At 46.7% G+C, this 13,950-nt stretch overlaps 3 protein-coding genes across 6 annotated transcripts in view; 1 reads left to right on the forward strand and 2 right to left on the reverse strand.

The window, feature by feature from the left end:
• Positions 1–11,022, forward strand: part of Sns (sticks and stones) — a 258,785-nt gene extending 247,763 nt beyond the window's left edge. Inside the window, exons 5-18 of one of the 4 annotated variants that reach the window (XM_076906517.1) lie at positions 1,840–2,019; positions 2,094–2,384; positions 2,474–2,773; positions 3,708–3,844; positions 4,553–4,706; positions 5,211–5,513; positions 5,598–5,873; positions 5,961–6,251; positions 6,325–6,503; positions 6,813–7,233; positions 8,526–8,678; positions 9,377–9,504; positions 10,225–10,411; positions 10,495–11,022. In XM_076906517.1, the coding sequence (XP_076762632.1) occupies positions 1,840–2,019; positions 2,094–2,384; positions 2,474–2,773; positions 3,708–3,844; positions 4,553–4,706; positions 5,211–5,513; positions 5,598–5,873; positions 5,961–6,251; positions 6,325–6,503; positions 6,813–7,233; positions 8,526–8,678; positions 9,377–9,504; positions 10,225–10,411; positions 10,495–10,922 (3,428 nt within the window). In that variant the 3' untranslated portion in view covers positions 10,923–11,022. Of the gene's footprint in view, positions 1–1,839; positions 2,020–2,093; positions 2,385–2,473; positions 2,774–3,707; positions 3,845–4,552; positions 4,707–5,210; positions 5,514–5,597; positions 5,874–5,960; positions 6,252–6,324; positions 6,504–6,812; positions 7,234–8,525; positions 8,679–8,735; positions 8,895–9,376; positions 9,553–10,224; positions 10,412–10,494 lie in introns of those variants that run through there. The other 3 variants (XM_076906516.1, XM_076906519.1, XM_076906518.1) reach the window with 3 other exon arrangements.
• LOC143430343 (RYamide receptor) overlaps positions 1–13,950 on the reverse strand; it is a 75,454-nt gene that overhangs the window by 35,940 nt on the left and 25,564 nt on the right. The gene's annotated exons all lie outside the window — the stretch shown is intronic.
• Positions 9,552–13,950, reverse strand: part of Kkv (hyaluronan synthase-like protein kkv) — an 81,844-nt gene continuing 77,445 nt past the window's right edge. The window contains exon 18 of the mRNA XM_076906515.1: positions 9,552–9,565. Within this exon, the coding sequence (XP_076762630.1) occupies positions 9,564–9,565 (2 nt within the window). The 3' untranslated portion in view covers positions 9,552–9,563. The remainder of the gene's footprint in view (positions 9,566–13,950) is intronic.

Raw genomic sequence — 13,950 nt, forward strand, 5'->3', positions numbered from 1 at the left:
TGGAGAAGATTGCTCGACGACTGGGAATCCTGCCACGCTCAGGAGATTGAAATTTCTTGGAAAAATTAAAAATCAACACGAATTCCGAGTGGAAAATCGCGCGGCACGCTCGTTTCAACCACGGCTGATCGAAAGTATATGCAATACTTGCTGCGAGATAGAATTTGCCGTTGGACCTACGAAAAAATGATTCGAGTCGGCGGATTGTTTCGTTCGACGGTTCATTTTTTGAAAAATTCTTCTTCGTTGTCGTAGAAAGAGCTAAATGTATATGTGAGGAGCATATATTCGCGTGTAAACAAGTCGAGTCTTTGACGAATTAATTCTAAATATCCTCCATCCCCGTAAAAGGGAATTCGAGGGCGATGCGTCTAGTCTGTGCTCGTTAACCAGATTTCACACTGCGACGCAAAATTTTGGTGGTTTACTACTAGTTTAGAACTAAGTCGAGCGAGTTTGTCTACTTCCAACTGAACGCACGCAAGTTCTCGCTGTCGTTCGCAGGCATTCCAAGCGTGTCGCGTTCCGAAACTCATCATTTTCTAAGTCAATACACGCTTTTCGTTGATTACATCCCCGTTCCGCCCTTACTTTCTCTGGTATCTCGCAAATACATCGACGGAGACTATTGTCTCCGTCGATCTCCGCTGTCGACAACGGTTAACGACGAATTGCTATCTCTCTAATTAATTGTTTTCAGAAAAATGTGATTACGCATTCGGATGAATTTTCAGCGAACAAAACGGTATGATCAGCGCAATGAATTTCGCGTACGAATTAATCGCACGATATCCATTAACCGACAAAACTGTTCGTATAATTAACATCAAAAGCATGGCGCATGACAATCGTTTAATTAATACCTAAAATAGTCGAGCTGATTTTCATATCTCCGCACGTCATCGTGGATGCGTATCAATTAACCAAACAGCGATATCATTAAATTTAATTAACAGTCGACTTGAAATGACGAACGCTTAGCGGGGACGATTATACCCCGAGAGGTTCCGATAAACGTCTACGCAGGCCAGCGAACGTGAACCAACCAGACGAAATTTCGCGAACAACGCCGTTCTTAACTGTTATCTGGACGTTGTCGAAGGGCTCGCTGTAAATTTAATTAGACGTGAAATATCAGAAATGGAATTTCGCTCTCGCGGAACTTTGTTCTCGCTTGTTACGGTTAATAGCACCGGTAAATGCCGTTTTTGCGGGAGTCGCCAGTTCTGAAAACGAACAGCCGTTATTGCTTCGGGTAAAAGCCTGTCGGGTCTTGTTTTACGCTGATTTAACAGTGTCTCGAGTGCGATCGGGAGCAGAGTAAATATAGTCGGAACCCGGCGATGTCACGGCCGTTGAACACCTTCGGAGGGGATTGTTACCTTTATGTGTATTGCTGAAAATTCCTCCATCACTGGCAAGTTAGTTACTCGAAAATTAATCGCTTAATGGACGCACCAAAACGCGTGTATATCGTTATATTATTTAAAACGCAAAATTCTTCGAGAGGACCCACCCAGAAGATTCCAATGTATGCGATTCTGTAGTAATAAATTTAATTTAGCGTTTTCTTAAGCCACCCTACCTCGAGGGTGAGCCTTAAGAGGATCTACTCAGTTTTATGGCAATGTGTACGTGTGTCCCCGTGTTCGTGAATGATAGATGAGAGTTCGCATTTGGACAAGGTAAAAGGAGGAACCCGAGAAAGTAAGAATCGTAAGAAAACGAGGGATCGTTTCCTTTTCATTTCCAATACTTTTAATCACTTCGCTAAATCATGTAATCTACTCGACACATCTTTTCGAAGAGTATCTAAGTCGAATACCTTCCACGTTTCAGACAAGGACATACAGAAACCAGGCGAGAACAAGAAAGAATTGCTCAAGTACGACACCCACGGTTCCATCGTGATCGTTCCCACCGCCGACGACAACGCGATGGACTACACGTGCGAGGCCAATCACCCTGCGATACCCATCGACATGCCGTTAAGAGCGACCATTAAACTTTCCGTTTTCTGTAAGTTCACGAACAACTTTACAAAAGCGTGTCCGCTCGCGCGTATAAACCCTGGTGATCGTGCGATTTCGCAGATCCACCCGGCATGCCGTTCATCGAGGGCTACACGGAGGGTGAAACAGTGAAACGTGGACAACAGCTGGAGCTAACCTGCCGATCTCGCGGCGGTAATCCACCCGCGCAGATCGTCTGGTACAGAAACAACGAACAGGTCACCACTATTTATCGAACCGAGGGTAGCAACTCTGAAAGCGTGTTGTCGATCATCGCGAAAGCGCAGGACAATAACGCGAGGTACAGGTGCGAGGTGTCGAACATCATGAGCGTCGAGCCTATGAAGGTGCACGTGGATCTGACCGTCTATTGTGAGCGTAGTTTCCTATTGCCCTTTTAAATGGTTACCAGTCGACTCTCGCGTTTCCTGGAAGTAACGAACCGCCGTTGTTCTCCCCAGTCGCGCCGCAAGGGCTGACGATCACCGGGCCGACGGAAGCGAAGGCAGACGAGCAAGTGGTGATCACCTGCACGACAGAGAACTCGAACCCTCCGACGGACATCAAATGGACGGTGGACGGGCACAATTTCGAGAGCAACGCGACCAGAACCGAGCCAGCTCCTCAAGGCGGTTGGATTACCTCGTCGAACGTGACGTTCACCATAAATCGCTCGAGCCGCAGCATCGTGGTGATATGCACCGCGTCGAACGCCAAGCTAACGGAGAACGTCATTAGAACGCACACCATAACCGTGATTTGTGAGTATATTGCCTCGTAACTCGCCAGATCGTTGCCAGCGATGGTTACGCGGATTTACCTCGCGTTCGCCAGTTCTACGCTCGAGTTCTCTTCCATGTTTTCCAGCGATCATCCTCGAACCGAGATCGCGAGATTCTTCGTCCCTTCGAAACGCAGAGAATCATTATCGTTCTTGAATTAATATATAATTGGTGCTTGAAGCTGAGTAACGTAATCGTTTGCGTTTGCATTCGCAATTGCGTATAAAGGAACAGTTACAGTCTAAGCTTACATACGTGTACAACTAGGTATCATGCTCGCGAGGGTGAACCCTAGTCTAACTCTCTCTCTAACTAGACTGTCGGAGGAGGGAGATCGCAGATAATTAGACGAATGAATGCGATGTAAACGTAAATCCTGCACCGCAATCTGGACTTAGCGGCTAGATTAATATGAAACTAATCTGGAACTAGCCGGGGCTTCGCGTATCTTATCTTTGGATCTATGGATCGAACGGTAGCCCTCGGACAGGAATCTGTATCCGTGTAATTCGAACTTGCGTCGAAATTAATTCCGCCTTAGTTCAGAGACATCCAGGTCCGTGTAATTGAACCTTGTTCTCCTATTGAACTTGCGGCGTAACGTCTTATCTGTTCGTGATGCGTTTTGTTGGCCAATTAGGACGTCCTATATGATTTTCTCTCGTACACGCCGCTATATACGATACCTATATACGATATTTACCTTTATACGATATTATAACAGCAAGGTACGCAAGACTGTAACGAGGTTACGGATAGTACAGTGCCCCAGAGGCGGTAATTAAAAGTACGACTAAAGTGTCGTGGAAAATATTTATTACAAAGTAATAAATACTGTCGAGATTTTACGAGCATACACTGGTCCTTCTTGTGTATGTACGTATACAATGTTGGGTCATTTATTTCCCGACAGATCCACCGTCGAAACTTAGTATCACCGGCTACGAGGAAGGGACGACGATCGACGCCGGCACGGTACTAAGATTGATGTGCACCGCCACTTCCGGTAATCCACTGCCGGCGATAAGTTGGTACAAGAACGATAAAAAGGTAGGCGAACCGTTCGGTTTATTCTGTAATCCGTAAATCGTAACTCGAACCAACCGAGTGCATCGACCAAGTTCGACGCTGTTCAGCGGCGAACGCTGAAGACGTTGAACGATTTTACCGACGCCAGTACGAACGACAGTCCTTCCCCTTGAACCTAGTCTTCGATTCGTTTCGATATCACTTCCCGTTACCGAGATATCGCGAAATGAAGGGAAGCGGAATTTTTAGCGTTCCGCTATCCGCGTCTCACTCGCACTTGGCGAACCGCTCGATGACCTATCGAAGCGCGGAAACTGTGCAGTGGCCATTGACGAACAGCTCAGACAACGGGCCTCTACTATCGCTGGTAAAGACGCGTACGCACTTCCGCGTGAAAAACTGGGTCATCGCGTTTCCGGCAATTCCGCGCCTCCATTCAAGAACCGCGCGCGGTTTTGGTGAAACTTTCAGAGCTCGTATCTCGGGAACGGTTTCAGATATCGAGGCGAAACGGAACGCGTTTTCAACACCAAAGCTTCCTCTATCTCCTCGATAAGTTTATTTGAAAATTCACAATCGAACTTTGTTATGAAAATTGAAAACGTTTCATCGTTTCTTGCTTCGTTTGTCAGGCTGCGTTCGTTGCTAGTTTAAGCTCGATGTACTCCGAAGCACACTTGCGAATAGGTCCACAGGCTTCTGAGTTCGTCCATGTACTTTCTGTTTTAGGTGACGGGAACCACGAGAACGCGGGACCACGCGGTGTCGAGCGAGCTGACGATACTCGTGAACGCGTCCGACAATAACGCTCGCATACGATGCGAGGCAAAGAATTCCGCCACCGAAATTCCTCTGCTCAAAGTGCTCGTCCTGAGAGTCAACTGTAAGTTACGGTCAGATACGCTTTGGCGTAACGCAACGGCGGTGCAGTAGATTGTTCGGCAAAATGGCCAGACGCGAGACGCCAAGAACGTTTTGTCGTTCGTGGAATATTTAACCACGGGGCCTTGCGTTCTTGCATACTTGGGATTGTTTAATTTTTCATTCGCCATACGCGACTTCGCGTGCCACCCCCGTGGAAAGCCTGAGAGGAAAAACTCCTGTCACGGTTCCTGCATTTATCTATGAGCGGAGAGAGACTCTTGGTCATAGTCGGGACGCGCGAATTTTTCCACGAAACTCTAATCGGACTCGATTACAAATTCCATTTAACAATTCCGCCGACCCATATTTCCATGTTTAATACCACCATAAATTAACCGAACTTCACTTCGACCCCCCACTGTTACCTCGAATAAATTTACTCCCGCTCCGAAAAGCACCACCGCGGCGAATGAATTCCTTCCGAGCGATTTACCCGAAATTGCCCTCCTTTTCTCTGCCTCAGTCCCGCCTGAGAAAGTCAAGATCACCCGCGAGCCGCAGAATCTGCACTCGGGCCAGGAGGGTCGTATCATTTGCGAATCGAGCAGCAGCAACCCGGCGGCGGAGATGTCGTGGTGGAAGGGCGGCATCCCCGTCCAGGGCACCAAAAACGGCACTAAGCCCGGCTTACACGGGGGATATCTGTCATTCGTCGAGCTCACGTTGGACGTAACGGAGAAAATGAACGGCGAGGTGTACACGTGTCAGGCGAGGAACAACGAAATGGATAGGTCTATCCACGACGCCACCACCCTCGACGTGTTGTGTGAGTACGGGAATCGTTAAGGGCGCGGCGTCCAAATCAGTCGATGAGAAGAACCGCGTGTAACGAATGGCGTTCGTTTTGCAGATAAGCCGATATTCTCCACGCTAGAGCCGTACGAACTGATCGGGATGGAGGGCGAGCCCTTCGTCGTTTCTGTCTCCGCCATTGGGAATCCTAACGAGATAAGGTACACGTGGACCAGGGACGGTTTGCCGTTGGTCAGCAACAACAGGAGGATATCCGTTCGCTCGTCCACGTTGAACATCACTAAGCTGGATCGTCACGACGCTGGGACTTACATCTGCGACGCGACCAACGAGGAGGGGACGACGTTTTATCAATTGAACTTAACCGTTCAATGTGAGTAACACGCGACATATTTTCAATCATTGGATCCTGATTCGTTCGAGTTGATAAAAAAACTGTGGTGACTCGCACATTTTCCAGACGCGGCGAAAATTAAACGCACTTCGGCGTCCGGGGTGGTGTATCCGCCAGGAATCGAGGCGAAATTGTTCTGCGAAGTGGATGGCAGCCCCATAGGAGACGAGTACGTTACGTGGCAGAAAGTTGGCTCGAACTCGGAGCTCTCCGGCCGCTATTCCACCTCTTTTATCAACAAAACTTCGTATCTGCACATCGAGAACCCTGATCAAGAAGACGTCGGGGAATATCAGTGTAAAGTTAACAATGGGATCGGGAACGTCACCTCGGAACCAATTCTATTCATTACCAACTGTACGTACTTCTTACTCTAACGTGTTTTAAACGTCGCTATTCACCTTCGATAATACGATATGATGCGATGCAGTCAAACCGCAAATGATGAACACCCCGTTGACGAGGAGAGCGGCAGCCAAGAAGGGGATCGACATGGATTTGCTCTGCAAGGCACGAGCCTCGCCTCTGCCACGGTTCACCTGGACCTTCAATGGAAAAACTTTACTACCTAACGTCACGGAACACAAATACGCCATTAGTCACACCGACGTAAGTTTAGACTCCAGTGTTCGATCGTGTCGCTTCGATTTACGAAGACGTTTCGAAAATAAATCGAAAATATGTTCGCTCGCGTGTCGCGCAGTCCCGACAAGAACGTAACGCCAAACTGGTAGCACCGAAAATCCTTTGAGCCGGCTGAAACTTGACCAAACGCCGGTCCCGTTAATTCCGAGGCGTTCCACGGCAAAAGCCGCAACCGAAACCCCGAAACGTTATTCAGACGGGGCCGGGATTGATCGTGCCCGCGTGTAATCTCGCCGCGAAAATGAACGAATGCCTCTGTTGCTGCTTTTCCAGCTAAGCAAATTAGTTTCGAAGTCGACGCTGACCATTTTCCGCGTGACCTCGAACGACTACGGGAAATACGAGTGCCGCGCGATGAACAGGATGGGCCAGTCGACCGATATCATACACCTGGACGTGACGTCGCCGCCTGACAAGCCCAGCGACCTCGAGGTGTACAACGTGACCCACGACTCCGTCACGTTGACGTGGAAAAGAGGATTCAACGGGGGTTTACCTACCTCCTACCAGATACGCTGGCGGGAGGCACTCGACTACGAGGTTCGATACCATTATCTGGACGTATCGCCAGGAGAATATAAAGCCACTATAACGGGCCTGTCCCTCGGGACTTACTATGTGTTCAGCGTGAAAGCCATTAACGAGAAGGGAGACAGCGGCTTTCTGCCGGACCTTCTCAAAGTTCAGACGCTACGTAAGTTTCTTCAAGTTCTCTTATCATCATTTCCCACCCCCCCACCCTTTTTTTTGTTCTCCCATTTTAACGAGATTCATTACGAGGCCATTTTAGAACGCTATTTGTTGTACGTAGTCGCTTTTTAGGGCAGATTGACTGCCGTTCTAGATTTCATTAGACTCTAACCAGACTAAACGAAAGAGCCGTGCGACCGTTGTCGATGAGACAACGGTGTGCGTTGACTAACCATTCTTAGATCGACACGACGCCGTTCCGTTTATGTCAGTATTACGAATATGCGATTCGACGGTGCTTTTTAATTTAAATTCGCGAACAAAAAATGTCATTCGTTTATTTCTCTATGTTAATTGGTGAACGTTCATATTCATAGTTCTGACATAATCTGAGCGGTAGTGTGTCCGTAGTGTTCATTATATTTAAGTGTAATTGGAAGTGCATTTTGTTATTACAAGTACACGTATTTTCTATTAATGATACTGAAGGTTGATCGAATCCGAGTAGAACTAAGTAGTAACGTGTAGTTTGGCTCAAGGGGGATACTAAGAATACGAGTAGCTTGCTAAAGCGATGAGGCGTTGTCGCATCGTTCGTAGAAATATTTGTCGAAAGTGCAGAATAATTGCTTAACATTTTTCACGGAGGAAATATAACGTTGCATACTTGATTGATCTGCTAGTAAATACAATCGAAATATATAAGTATAACCAATTATACTTTCTCTTCGAAATGAAACTTTCACTCCAGACAAAAAAAGGAAGAGAAGGTACGCAGAAACGCGGTTCGAAAGGAAACGAGGAAAGATCGTAGCTTGCATAACAAAAGGCCCCGATTTCTCGCATCAAATCGACATCATAGCTCGTTTGCGCTTGAATCATCGCATCTCTTTCTGCCGTCGAAAATCGGGAAAAGATATCGACCCGGCCTAATGGCGGTGCCTAACAAACATCGCGCGTGAATCGTTTGATTAATAACACGACAGCGAAGCGCCGTTTATTGGCTTGGCGCTGAATGAGAAATATCGATTATCGTAATTGCCAGTGTTTAACCGGCTAGCATTGCGTGACGTAAACTGATTAATAGGTGCGGTACATCCGCAACGATGAAGTCTCGAACGAAGGATTACCATTGCTGATGGACTTTACCAGTGCTAATTAAACATCGCGCGCGCGCGCGCGCGCAATCGTTTAATAATCGATGCTCGATCGATGCTAAAATTGTAACTAACCATTGTGGACTGTGTCGGTGCATGAATAACAATCCGGTGATGGGGGCGTTGGCTTGGCTTACAGGGGAGGCACCACCTGCCGACGTGACATCCAACGAGATTAATTCTTCCTACATCATCGTCATTATCATCACTGTTTCCGCCTCTGTTTGCCTACTCATTGCTGCGCCCATAGTCTTTGCTACATTAAAATCGAAAAAGAAGGCCCAACGCTCCGGTAAATATAATCATTCAGTCCTATATTGTCGTTTGTTTTTCTGCTTTTATCCTGCAGGACCGAATAACGCGGAGAACCTGCCGGACGTTCTCTTGGATAAGGGGGATTTTACAATGAATTATATCTATACGTTTGCAGCAACCTCCCTCGTCTTTTTTATCATTAATATCTTCATCATCGTGTTGTGGTACATTATGAGAAAGCGAAATAAATCTCGTAAGTCAATTTACGTACAGTGAGCATTGCTCCGGCTTGCTTCGCCGTGTCAAAAAAAAAAAAAAAAAGAATTAAAATAATGGAAATATATATACACGTATATATACACCGTCGTTACTCGATCTATATTTTTTTATTCATTACTCGTGGTAAAAATAAACGACGAGCCCAATTTTCGACCGCGTAAACAAAATCACGTTGAATCAGAACGTATTTCCTGTAAATCGAGAAACGACTGTAATATAGAATATCGTAATATATACTTTGATATATTTAAATGATCATACTAACGTGTACAAGAAAAATACCCTAAATTAGTAAAAATTGTAGTATCTTTAAAAATTCGTCGGATACAATTGTACTTTACTGTACCCATCTGCGGATTGGGGAATCTTTCTTGTACATAGATTTTTAGTGTAGACAGGCAAGAAACGTGAAAATTTGACACGCTTCGTCATGTATGCTTCGATCGTTTTGCGCAGGAATAAACAAATCGCAGACAGCGGATATGTACGCGCCATCGACCGTGAACGGAGACACCATGACCGGCGAGTTAAGTTCAGTCTCGGACGAGAAGAGCGACGTTAACTTCGACACTAACGATTACGTGGTCAGTGCGATCAGTCAGTATGTTCTTAGTAACAAGTAATGCCGGAGGGTAGGTTTGAGTTCTATTAACACATTTCTGTTCCGTTTTGCTTCCGTTTAGACCCCTTTTCCGCTTCTGTTCTCTCTCTCTCGTTTCCTCGTCTCTTTATATTTTTTATTCGACGCAGAGTACATATTCTACCTTCTGATCACAATTCTCGTAAACCTCTTCATCTTCACATTCTCCTTTCGGTACATTTTGTTTTCAATTTCACACTTTACTTTTGCGTTCCCTGACAAGGGAGCGTTTCGTTTTAAAGCTTCGCCTGTAGTAGTTACACCCTCTATCGTATGCGAGCTCTATCGACATTTTGGACACTTTCTGTTTTTTTTTTATTCTTAATGATTTTGATACGAGAAATCTTACTTCGTTTCTTACAGTAGGTACCCTTAAGTATAGGCAGGTTTCGGGGTGGACGTTTAGAACTAGTTTCCGTGCGCATAAACACACCGAGAGTTCTCGTAATGTATCAGACCGTGTATAATAAACCACGAGACGAAGTGTCGTCTCTAATTGGCAATGGCCAAACTGGTAACGTACTTGACATTTCACGCTGATACGCTACGACAAACGTGTTTTTGTTCGTCCGTACAACTTGGTAGACGCTACTAGAGATACGCTAACCGAGACCAGTTACGATGTATAACGCGACGCTTCCTCTCTCTCTATGTAACGCAACAGGACGAGGGACGAAAGACAGCGGCTAGCACGTATTTGATAGATCAGACTATACAAGATTATGGGAAAGGGAACATGGAAATGCAGGTACATCATCAAGGAACACTTGGTCGTCGTGGCAATCACATTCAGCCGCCGATCAGCATGGATTCACCACCCCAGAGAACAACCGCCAGTGGAACGCTTTCCGGTACGTCCCCTTAATATACAAACCGCCAAACCATTCTCAACAACAGAAACAACCGTAACTTTCACCTCTCCCTCCCGTTACAGTCTCGAAGTCGAGCTACATCGGTAATCCCAGCCCAGCGCCGCCGAACGACGTCAACTTCTACAGCGTGGAGATCGACAATGGCCGGTACATGGGCTACGAGACGAACCACAGTCCAATCCCAGTGTGCGGCGAGCCAGGAACGGGCAGTTACTACCCATCGATGAGCCCAACTGGACACATGATGTCTGGACACGTGAGCAGCGGGACGGGGACGCTTACGCGCAGCAGAACCCTCCCGCGTCCGGTACCGCCACCGGATGTGACCGTGATGACCGCTGGCTCGAAGTCACCGATACCACCGTCGGTACCACCGCCGCCGACCACGTTCGCTCGGTCAGTGTCGAGCAACGCGCACGCTCATGGCCATCCGTTGTCGACGTTCACCCCGACGCCAGCTTATTCCGACATCGACGGCCATCTTGTCTGAGGATCACCGATATTCGGCCCCAGTTCGGTGCGCGGCAAGTACCGCGCCGTTCCGAGGGACGAGACTATCACCGTGACCGAGAGAACCACCCGGCTCTAATACACGTTCCAGCCACGTGGCTGTCGACCGCGGAACTTCGTCGCGGTCTTATCGGACTCGCGTTCGTTCCCGTTCACGGCGTCGCGTTGAACTACCTATGCGTTTCTATATACGCAGACACGCGCGTATACACGGTAACCGGTACGGGAATATCGTGCGAGGACGTGCGATCGCCAGGATTTTCCGGCGACGATCGCGACAAGTTCTTGTGTGGGTGCTCCGACGACCTTCTACGTACATACATACATACATACATATTATCCTCTTTGAACACGAAAGAAAGTAACAGAAGCATGTAAATAGAAAGGGAGAGAGAGAGAGAGAGAGAGAGAGAAAGAGAGAGTGAAAGAGAGAGAGAGAAAGAGAAACCGATGTCGCGGTTTCTAAACGTAATTTTTAAGAATCATGCGGTAACGTCGTTACAAAAAGCAGTATGCATTCCTTACGTGCTGATTTCGTTGGTTTTTCATGGTTAATAGGTACGCGTATACCTCGACCTTGGATCGTATAGTTACGTTTTTCGCATATCACGTAATCAAGAAGAAGAATCGACGCCCGGTGGGACCGACTCGGAAGATACCTTCGCGACGTCAAGTGATTCTTTCGTTTCGTTCAACCTTCTCCGTTCATTGGAAGCTCTTTCGTCGCGCTTCGTTGCGCATTTTTATTGCTTCGCGACGACTTCATTGCGACACGGGGAACGCTCGTGAAAATCATGTGATCCACCTGTGCGAACTTGATGGAGAACGACGAATTTGCGGACGAAGGAGACTCGTCCGAGGCGCCTCTGTGCCTGAAAATACCTCCGATAGAGACTCTGAGATGCCTCTGTACGCTACACGGGCTGTACGATCGCGTCGAGTCACGATCGACACCATTCAACGTGACAAGCTCATACGATCCAGCAGGAAATTAGATTTATGTCAATTTCGAGGAGAAAATATAATAACGAAACGAAATATCAGGGAAACTTGCGGGCCGTAACAATATATAGCCATTTTTCTATTCTTCGTTGCGGAATGCGTTATCTTTTACAGAACACTTCTACGTATTGTATACAATCGGTTTTTCGTTTTTCTATGGTTTTTTATACCGAAGGTAGTATATAATCGGTACGCGTTACCTGTCAGTAAGATATCTTTCGATGGCGCTTTTGAAAGTAATCTCGATAGATTAATCACCGGGGCCCTGTAAGCCGACGATGAACAGTCTTGCGTATCCAACGCTGATAAAAAGCTGTTCTTTCTATCATCGAGAAGTCGCACAATCCGCGTGTTCAATATCCGTTCTGTTTCCCGTGAATACGTACGTACGACCGTCCATGGTTTCGTTTCGAAATTCCTAGTTGGCAGATCGTCGATCGCATTGGTCGGGTAGATTCTCTTGTTTGAAATTCTGAAGAGGAAGCGAGACAATCGTTTTACAGTGTGCAGTGTTCCAACTGATTTCCTTCTTCCCTTTCACCCTTGCTCATTACAAGACTCGTTCTGCGCGTTAGATCGAACGGATCTTACACGAAGAGAGAAGAAGAAAACAGGGGGGAGGGGGGGGGGGGGGGTCGAGTAGTCTTCCGATCTAGACGGATTCGAGACGCGACGCACGAGGAACGAACTGCTCGACGAGGGTTGAAACACTGGGCGACGTTTAGGTGAATGAATCGCGCGCGCAACCCACAAAGTGATCCCGCTTCGGTCTTCTCGAGCTTATTATACTTTGCAAGATCGATACGTTCGATACATTAGCGACGCGGTTCGCGTGCTTATTCTAACGTTTGCGATTAGAAACGCGGCGGACGTGTGCTTTCAGCGTACACCTCTTCGAGGATAGACTCGACTCTAAATTTGCCAGAGAACGTTTCGCAAGCTTTTATCGAATCAGTTCTAACTGTGTCCTCTTTTACGAACGTTATCGGATCGCGGCTATACTTTTTTACGTATAGATTACAGTTTTTCACTGCCAAATCCCAGAGTCAATACCGCGACGGATAGTCGGACGCCATGAGCGTTCGCGCGCCATTCTTAGAGCGATCTGGCGTGAAACAAAATGGCGCGCGCCATGAGACAGTTGAGCGCATCGATTCTATTTCGTAGGTTCGGTGAGAATCCAGTTTTCGTTCGACCCTGAGAGCAATCGATGTATTCCCTCGAACGAGGTTCGGTAATCAGACTCGATACTTGTTGCAATTATACAGCGCAAACGTGGATGAATAAGAGAACGAAATCACGACTAGAGTTAGGAGAATATCTATAGGGTAAACGGTTTTCACGTGACGTCCAACGAGTGCTGATTTTGTTCTCCTACCGTTTATGTACAGTTTTGTTACTTCGATTAACAAAATCGGCACGCTCGTAGCGGGATAAATGATTTCGAACGACTTATTATTACGCGGTACGCGGTCGATGGTATTTGCGACTGAATTTACAAAAGGACATGCCAAATATTTACAAATATTGTCAATTGACGACTAACGATCGTATTTGTAGAGGTATAGCTAGTAAGTAATCTTCATTTTTAATCACAACGTTACTAACGTGAAACTTCACTGCCTAATTTCGATTTCTGTGCCGCGAACGCTAACCCATTACACTTTATTGATGTAAGGCTTATCATCACGTGAAAACGGTTCTCTCGTATTATTTAAAAGAAAGAAACGGGAAAGGAAAGAGGAAACACTCGCTATACGTATTTTCCTAAGGGGACATTAGCTTCGATCTACGCGTATGTTCTAGCTAAACGGAATAGAGAGAGAGACTTCAATATCGCAACGAAGTGACACGACATTAGAGACGGAATCGTAGCGAACCGAATGTAACACAACATAATCAGCGAAATCTACGTGTATTATAGAAATGCCAAAAGAGAGAGAGAGAGGGAGAGGTAGAAAAGAGGAGGGACAGACCGACGGAGAAAAGAAGGAAGTAAAAGCGAG

This window comes from Xylocopa sonorina, chromosome 13 (genome assembly GCF_050948175.1).
Source record: "Xylocopa sonorina isolate GNS202 chromosome 13, iyXylSono1_principal, whole genome shotgun sequence".
NCBI classification, from domain to species: Eukaryota; Metazoa; Arthropoda; class Insecta; order Hymenoptera; family Apidae; genus Xylocopa; species Xylocopa sonorina.